The following is a 9,237-nucleotide window of genomic DNA, read 5'->3' on the forward strand; positions in this document are numbered from 1 at the left end:
CTGCATATTTCAACTTAAACACATAAGGCCAAAGATATGATATCCCAAAAATCTTTTGTTAAAGTCTACTCTGCACCTAGCGCTGGCGATTTCTTTTTTCACAGGTATAAAATGCATGATTTTAGAAAACTGACTGGCGCTAGGTGTAGAGTAGACTTTGACAAACGATTTTTGGGATATAATATCTTTGGCCTTATGTGTTTAAATTGAAATATGCAGAATAGTTTAAAACCTGCTCATTACTAAGATATTATTAAAACCGCCGTGCTACCGTTATCTGTTGATATTTTACATGCCTGGCGCTAGGTCGCCATTAGAGATAAAGAGCTGAAATTTTGTACTTGTATTTCTAGGCCCCTAAAGTAACTTTTTAGGTTAGCAGAAGAATGAAATTCGAAAAAGGGTATTTTAAGTAAAAGGTCTAATGTTCATGATTTGCAGGAAGGGAGGGGACATTAACTCAAAAGTTTTGATACTATTTTTGAATTTTAATTTGTTGGATCCAAATGACTGGTGTCCAAACTATCTATTTTCAGAGGGAGTAATTTTGCTTATCATCATTGGGGATGTATATCATTTTATCGTCCATTGTATAATCCCTTTATATCCTGGATAATTTGTCACATGTGTTTCTTTTTTAATTGAACAGCGAGACTTTTCTTTAGTAGGGCCTGGTATATGTTTTTATTTGTAATGGAAGCATCTACACGCATAGAGGCCTCTAGGGGGGAACTTGAAGGTTGGGAAAGTTCGACTCCCACCTCCCTTTTGATTTCAATTTTAAAAAGAAAAAGAAAAAACAATTTTGAAGGTTATTTTAGTCTTGGAAGGGTGGTTGTACACTCCTTCAAAATAGCTATAAACCTTCCCAAGGCCTAGTAGTAGCCACACTGTTAAGGAGAACTGTATCGGTTCAGCGGTTAGCGAGATCCTTCGGTACAGACACACAAACATAGACATCCTGTTACTTTCGTATAAGAATACACAATTTTTAAGGGACACCTAGTATTTGATACATATATCTTAAACTATTTTAATTCTACAGCTTCGCTTTTACTAATGTTGTCATCCTAGTTATGAATTAATATTAAACGTAATAAGCTTGATTATGATTCAGTGTTTACGTGGATCTTTTCCTAAGTGGTTATCATCCGAGCAAACAGGTAACAGATAACTTTACAAGGATGACAACATCCATAAAAGCGAAGCTTTAACATCAGGCGTTAGAACGTAAAACTTTAACATTGCAAAATTTTGGAAATACGGGATACTGTTTTCGGACATACTTACAGTTTTATGACTTGATTATAGAGATGATCTGCTTAAGATATTGTACTTTGCTGTTCTAGGAATCATTGTTCCAAAAATTAGCATTGATCAGGCAATTCTAGAATGCCTGAATTAACAATACTTTCCGTTAAATTAAGATTTTTAAAACTTAATTATATTAAGTTTATAACAATGATGACAACATTAATAATAACAAAATTATCTTAAATCTACAAACGGACAAAGTAAAGTATAGTGCAAATGGTCAGAAGCGACCCTCTTATTATCAACATACATAATAGCTGCATATGTTTTTAAAAGCGAAGCTTTTCTATAATTAGGGTCGGTCCGTCCGTCCGTACGTCCGTCCGTACGTCCGTCCGTCCGTCCGTCCGAGATAGATAGCTTTTATTCGTTAATTTAGGCATGTTAGAATTGTCCTATCGATTTCAAACTTTGCATGATGATTCCTGTAGTAGTTGGGTACGATTTAGAAAGCGTATCAACTCTATAATCAGTACCAGAATGTCCGTACGTCCATTTTAAACATGTTGATTTTTCTACTTTTTTAACAACAAATTTTCAAGTGTTTTAATTATCCGTTTGATCTGATTTTTGGTATATTGATTCCTGGGACAACAAAGAACAATATTATAAGCGAAGCAACTCTATAATCAAGTCCAAAAATGTAAGTATGTCCATAAACATTATCCTGTTTTTTGCAGTTTTTCAACAAATTTACCTACAATTTTGATTCGACATTTATACATTTATGTTCCGATTTTTCAGTTCAGATACTATACAAGTGTTAATGTCCGTTTGTCCTACCGTTTCAGTGCTTCGCTTTTATGGATGTTGTCATCCTTGTTAAAAGCGAAGCTTTTCTATAATTAGGGTCGGTCCGTCCGTCCGTACGTCCGTCCGTACGTCCGTCCGTCCGTCCGTCCGAGATAGATAGCTTTTATTCGTTAATTTAGGCATGTTAGAATTGTCCTATCGATTTCAAACTTTGCATGATGATTCCTGTAGTAGTTGGGTACGATTTAGAAAGCGTATCAACTCTATAATCAGTACCAGAATGTCCGTACGTCCATTTTAAACATGTTGATTTTTCTACTTTTTTAACAACAAATTTTCAAGTGTTTTAATTATCCGTTTGATCTGATTTTTGGTATATTGATTCCTGGGACAACAAAGAACAATATTATAAGCGAAGCAACTCTATAATCAAGTCCAAAAATGTAAGTATGTCCATAAACATTATCCTGTTTTTTGCAGTTTTTCAACAAATTTACCTACAATTTTGATTCGACATTTATACATTTATGTTCCGATTTTTCAGTTCAGATACTATACAAGTGTTAATGTCCGTTTGTCCTACCGTTTCAGTGCTTCGCTTTTATGGATGTTGTCATCCTTGTTTTTTAAAAGCGAAGCTTTTCTATAATTAGGGTCGGTCCGTACGTCCGTCCGTCCGAGATAGTTAGCTTTTATTCGTTAATTTAGGCATGTTAAAATTGTCCTATCCATTTCAAACTTTGCATGTTGATTCCTGTAGTAGTTAGGTACGACTTAGAAAGCGTAGAAACTCTATAATCGTTACCATAATGTCCGTACGTCCATTTTAAACATGTTGATTTTTGTACTTTTTTAATAACAATTTTTTATGTGTTAAAATCATCCGATCGATCTGATTTTTTGATTACTGATTCCTATTACAATAAGGTACAATATTATAAGCGAAGCATCGTTATAATCAAGTATCAAAAATGTCAGTATGTCCTTCTTCTGTATTTAAGAAGTTTTGCAACAAATTTACGTATAATTTTGTCAAACCTTTTATTTTCATATTTTGTATATTCAGTTCTGACACTCAACAAAAGTTAATGTATGTCTGTCATATCGTTTCAGAGCTTCGCTTTTATGGATGTTGTCATCCTTGTTTAAATAGGGGGTACTGTTGTTTTAATAAGTAAAACGCTAGGGGTAACAAATTTTTCAGCATGGCTTCAAAACCGATTAATAACCGCTGTATTAGAACCTGTTCTCTGGAAAATCTCTGTTCTCTGGGAAACAAAAAAGTCCCGGGCTAACAAAACTGTTTTAATCTTATTCAATTTATTTCGGAAAGCTGTCTATAATACGATGTGATAAATAACTGTTATGTTATCAAATTATGTTTTTAGTATGAGAGGATTGTTTTGGTGTGTCCTGGTGGTATCTGCCTGTTTAAATGCAGCCTTCGCAAAAGGTAAGTTTATCCAGGGTAGGAGGGGACATTGGACTGTAAATTATAGTGCTACCCAAGTTTAATTTTTGTTAGATTGTTGTTAGGTTTTACAAACAGCAAACAGCAGTAAAAAAAATTTCGATCGGTTCAGCAGTTTGAGAGATTCTTCGGTACAAACAAACAGAAAAACACACATCTTGTTAATCTATTAGAAGGATATATTATGGTGGCCATAATTTTATCTTTAATTGTCTTATCCCCTAAGATCCCTGAAAAGGAAGCTTCTATTTAATTATTTCTTTTTTTTTGTAAGTTTTAAGAAACGTGAATTCAGAACTTCTATTGAAGATCAAAAGAGCATTTTATGTACAGAAGTGGATTCTTAAAAAAACTTTTTGGCTCACTGCCTCACTAAAAATTTTTTGTGAAAAATTCTCCAAAATCGCATTAAAATACGCAAATATTAAAATATTAAACAAAATCTTATGTAAATAACCCTTTTATGATTTACTTATTTTTTGAAGATTTTTTTTATGATTTTAGAGGATTTTTCACAATTTTTTAGCGAGCCTCACTAATTTTAGTGAACCAAAAAGTTTTTTAAGAATCCACCTCAGTTGCGTACACAGGGTTTTTCTTGGAGGGGTGTAAAAGGGAATATTTAGGATTTCTCAATTCCAATTTTCAGGGGAAGTTGACACCCCACACAATTTTTATCTATAATTTTTTTTATATTTTTTTTAAAAACTATGATTTTTCAGATTATGTGTGTCCGGATGGAAAATCCAGCAAGGCTATAATTCTAAACACTGGAGATTCCTATACCTATAAGCCATCACCCAATACTAACTATTACAACACTATGAACTGTAGGGTCAACTACAAGGTAATTGTTTATTAGCGCAGCTACTCTATAACTATTATGCCCGTTCATTCGTTTGTTATTCTGTAACAACGTAAAAGTAATTTTTGTATTACTATCCTATTTTTTATTCATTTAATTCAATGCCAATTTTTCATATGATATAAAAGGTACAATGTTTTGAGGTAAGTACTTACATATGCTTCAATCACATTATGCGAGTAAAGAAATTTTTACCCTAAGTAAATTAAGACAATCAAAGCTGTATCCTAAGAGATTTGACTATTAGTATTTATGCCAAACTTTTTGTTATGTTAATGAAATAAATAATAACTAAATGTTAGTACCTAAATCTGTACACTTTCTGTCCAATAATATAACCAGATTTTTCTGCTGTTCCTCTATTGGTCCAATTTTCTGAGTAAGGATCTATATTTCTACATCACTATCTATATTGATACCCGCGACTGAGGCGTAACACGTAGAGAATCAACTCGTTTTTGGGAAGGTGATAGGTTCGAAACTCATAACTAAACACGTTAGAAATTGTTCCTACTCCTGCTAGGTCAAATGCGTGACATAAATAATTAGATTAAAGGGAATGCCTTAGCCTAAAACAACCGCAACTCATAATCATAGTTAGGATTTCTCAGACGAAGGTCGTGAAATTAAAGGTTTGGTCGTCTGATGGACGAATTGACGCTATACACCGCAATATTAAGCGGACTATGTTTCAAGGTTCGTGGAGAGGCCTAGAACCCGAAGCGACACCAAGCCACCCTAGAGTCATCATCATAACTATATTTATTATAGGCTGGTACCTGTACTGCTGCCGAAGTATCCTGTACGAACTTCAATATAAAATCCAACACAGCCTGTACCAGAGGAGACTACCTAGAGATCACTTCAAATGGTGCCAAGAAAAGGTAGGTTTAATTCAGGGAGAGAAAGGAAATTAGACTGTAAATTCTACAGATGCCCGCACACGCTCACTCTTTTGTCCTACAAACTAAAGACTTTCATTAAATCCTAATTGGTTGGTTCAAATTTTGTCTAAATGTTTTAAGCAACGCCAAGTCTTACAGTGAAAGTACATTTGTATTTCTTCTATTCAAATAAATTTTGTTTTAAGAAATAAAAGTTTCTCTAACATTATATTTGTTTGTCCTACATTCTGATGTGTTTATCCTTGTTTTTCTTTAGGTTTTGTTCCACCACTCCTCCAAACAATTATGCAGTTTCCACCACTTTCAGCTTGAGATTTTTTGCAGGTAAGACAATTAGAAGAAAGCCTGGAGGGTAACTTTGTTTATCATCATTTGGAATGTACATAAATTTATCGCTCATTGGTTCTTCCCTGACTTTTTGGAGGAGGGGGGGGGGGGGTGGAAAGGTGGCTTGACTATTATTTTTCTCCATTGTTTAATCCCTGAATGAAACAGGTACAGGGAGGGGACACTGGACTGTAAATTGGTATTTTCAAAATGGCTTTTGATAGGTCATTTTAGTTTAGGTTAGGTTATATTGGGTTAAGTGTTGCCTCCTATTTCTAACCCCCCCCCCCCCTGCAGGGGCTAGAAATAGGAGAAAAGCTACTGTGAAAATACGAAGAAACGCCCCTTAAGGGTCGTTGCCACGAAAGGGCTTATACCCAAGTTTTATTTTCTGTTACTTAAATCTTAATTGGGTTGTATGATTCAACAGATGACTAATTTTGCTTATTTTTCTCTAGGCAAGTTATCTTTGGAGGTTTAAGAATCCCTCCCTGAAAGATATAATTATCATGAACTTAATATAAGGATTGTTATTTAATTATATTTTAGGAAAAAGAAAGAATGGTCCCAGCTTTACCTGTACCATCAGATGCACATCAGGATCTGGTGAGTTAAGCAGCTACTCTTTAAGTTTTACATGGATGGTCTGTCTGTTGATAATACACATCATGGTCATATGTCTTTCAGACAACCAACCCTTTGATTTCACGACTTTTGTCTCAGAAGTCATAGCTGTGCATTGTAATGTGGTGCACCTGTTTTTGGCAAGGCATTCCGCCAATACAGCAGTTTGAAAAAAATCCAAAATGGCTTCAAAACCAATTATTATCTGCTGGGTTAGAACCTGTTCTCGGTAATACCGAAAAATCATGTATAGCAGTGTATTACAGAGAATTTTTCACGAATATTAAAAAAAAATTAACACAAGTTTTGCTAGCCTAGTTTTTCGGTGCCACGTGGTTTTTAAAACTGGTTTTAATCTAATAATTTTTAATTTTAATATCCGCGGACTCCTGAATATAATAAGATGCAATAAATAGGTATTTTATATCTATTACCATCAAAAATGCTTTGAAATGTCAAAATCAATATTGAACAAATACAAAAATATTAAACTCAACTTATAAACACATATAATTTTTCTTTTTCTTTTTAAGATGTATCTTAACGTACTAAAATCTTCGGTTTGCGAATATATGGATCCCTCTCCTTTTCATAAAGTTTTGAAGGAATAGAACAATTCCATTTTCTTTTTTAGGTGTTACAACAAGCAGCCCACCAGTGACAAGTAAGTAATTATTTGGTGCTTTCCCTCAAAGTGCCTGTCGAGCATTGAAACACTCACACTCCCTTATGTTTATTAAAAGGGGGCTTAACTCAGTACACAATATAACATAGTATAACCCGACCTTAAGAAATAAACAAACAAAAAAACTAACTAACCTTTAATTATTTTCAAAAACAAGTTTGGGAAGGGATTCATGCTCAACAAGGCACTTTAAGGAAAATAATTTCCAAACTTTCAAATTAACATGATTTTGATAATAACACAAGAAAACACTACATAATTTCAATTGATTGAAACCTCTGAACAAATTTTCTATTTTATACTATTGACATACACACAAACAAAAAACACAAAATCACAAAAATTTGAAATGCATATAAAACTGACGTAAAAATCACAAAAAGTATTAAAAATGCCAGCAAAAAATGACTGAATTCGGTAACTGAATAAGAAACAATTGGGTAAGTTTTTTTAAAGTAAAAAAAGCTACTCTGAGAGTCAAAAACGTCGAAGGGTGTGGGTAAGGGGTGTTTAACCCCTCAAACTTTGAAACCCCTCATTCCCCCCCCCCCCATCCGTCCAAATTTATAAAAATACATTAGATTACCACCCTCAAATCTAAACCCTTATTTTATACTTCTAAAGTAACATATCCAACTCTTTTTTCTATGGGTTTTCTTTCCCACTTCTCCTCTCATCTCCCTCATTTTTATGACGTCACATGGCTGATTTTTGAGACAGTTTGTAAAGTTACCCCTAAAAATAAAAAGCTTGGACGTCAGTACCTCCGTCACTATGTAAAATTACTGTAGCTTAATGGATGTAGAATACACGTGGATATTACGACAAGGGAAAAATTGTAGTAAATTAAGGTTGCTATTTTACCTTTAGTTTATTGGTCAGCTCATTCATCTAGTAGGGGGGTGTGTGTGGGGGGGAGGGGGTGATAGGCTAAAGTGTGTGTAAGGGGAAATCGTTTTTTTTTAACTTGTTACAAGTTTCATTTTATTAGAGTACATAATAATCTGGTGTAAGATCCAACTAATAATACATCCATTTGTAGCTTTTAAGATTTCGGGTTCTTTTTAATATTTTTTTTATTTTACATCTAACTCGCAAACCACTGAACCAATAGAAAGCTATTTAAATCAACGACAATTAAGTTAGAATATTCCTTCTATTGCAGTTGAAGAAACCTAATTCCTGAGGCTTAGACACTGGAATTTGTAAACAAGAGGTAAAAAATTGTATGGCCTAAAATTTTATTGTAAATAAATCACTATATGCCAGTAACTTTAAGTAAAGAAAGTATTTTCCAGTATGGCTTCAAAACAAATTAATATCCGGTGAATTAAAACCGGTATTTTGCAATACTGAAAAAATATATAGCATCAAATTATAGACGATTTAAAAGCTGTCTTTAACACGCTGCTATAAATATATATACATATATTTATTTTTCTATAAATATATAACTTTATTTTTCTATTTAGACTAAGAAAATGATAATTAAAGAAATGTATAAAAAAGAAGAAATTGAAAGAAAATTCGAAGCTTTCATCTGAAGAGCCTGTCGATCACTGACTCCTTTCCCCCGCAATTTTTTTCAATGAAAAGAAAATAAAGGGTAGAAATTTTCAAGATGCCAAAAACCAGAGTTTGCCCAACCCTACAGGGCTAATCAGTTCTCAATATACCCTAACCTAACCTTACATAAACAAAACAATTTATCTCAAAAATAAAGAAAAAGGGGGACTTTTTGTGCTCAATAAGGCACTTTAGGGAAAAGGCATAAAATTCAAAGAAGTATAAATCCCAATAAATAAATGTTGTGAATACCAATTGCTTATATTATAATATTTTTGATAATTTATAAAGATGTATAGAACATTGTAAATAAAATATTAGAAAAAAATAAACCTATTGAACTTTATTTGTTAAAATAATAGGTATGTTATTACTTGTGGATGTTGCACCAGAGTTTCATGTACTTTGATAAAGTTAAGCTCGCAGCTAGCTAAAATAGCGATACCCTCCATCTACCCAATTTACCCTATCCCCTCCCGTCATACTGGAATAATGAGCTGACCAATAAATGAGGATTAGCAAGATAAATTGACGACAAATTTTCTCCTGTCAATATCTCCACGTATATCCTTTATCCATTATTTAGAATTTTTATTTTGTGTTTAAATATGACGACATTTGACATTGGTAAGAATTAAAAGAAAATATGCAATCTATAGGGATAAGACAATGGCCGATAGATAGATTATATCCCAAATGATGATACAGGAAATTACCACTTGTGCAT

The 9,237-nt window shown here is 33.2% G+C and overlaps 1 protein-coding gene across 2 annotated transcripts; it reads left to right on the top strand.

The window, feature by feature from the left end:
• Window positions 1-1,114: 1,114 nt before the first annotated feature.
• On the top strand, window positions 1,115-8,842 carry LOC145327674 (uncharacterized). 2 transcript variants are annotated; one of them, XM_080171234.1, is made up of 9 exons: window positions 1,115-1,163; window positions 3,456-3,520; window positions 4,261-4,385; window positions 5,175-5,287; window positions 5,565-5,632; window positions 6,185-6,241; window positions 6,894-7,384; window positions 8,110-8,160; window positions 8,417-8,842. In XM_080171234.1, the coding sequence occupies exons 2-7, from the start codon at window positions 3,457-3,459 to the stop codon at window positions 6,929-6,931; spliced, it is 465 nt and encodes a 154-aa protein (XP_080027360.1). In that variant the 5' UTR covers window positions 1,115-1,163; window position 3,456; the 3' UTR covers window positions 6,932-7,384; window positions 8,110-8,160; window positions 8,417-8,842. The 2 variants fall into 2 exon arrangements, with proteins under 2 accessions (XP_080027360.1, XP_080027359.1); XM_080171233.1 differs by having other exon boundaries at window positions 6,894-8,160.
• The last annotated feature ends 395 nt before the right edge of the window (window positions 8,843-9,237 follow it).

The sequence above is a fragment of the Acartia tonsa genome, chromosome 9 (genome assembly GCF_053477335.1).
Source record: "Acartia tonsa isolate MP-2025a chromosome 9, ASM5347733v1, whole genome shotgun sequence".
NCBI classification, from domain to species: Eukaryota; Metazoa; Arthropoda; class Copepoda; order Calanoida; family Acartiidae; genus Acartia; species Acartia tonsa.

Bases quoted from the DNA above. Each gene is read 5' to 3' on its own strand.
- LOC145327674 (XM_080171233.1), top strand. From the start codon at position 3,457: ATGAGAGGATTGTTTTGGTGTGTCCTGGTGGTATCTGCCTGTTTAAAT. The intron at 5,288-5,564 runs GTAGGTTTAATT...GTTTTTCTTTAG, and splicing joins TCAAATGGTGCCAAGAAAAG to GTTTTGTTCCACCACTCCTC. The intron at 6,242-6,893 runs GTGAGTTAAGCA...TTTCTTTTTTAG, and splicing joins CAGATGCACATCAGGATCTG to GTGTTACAACAAGCAGCCCA.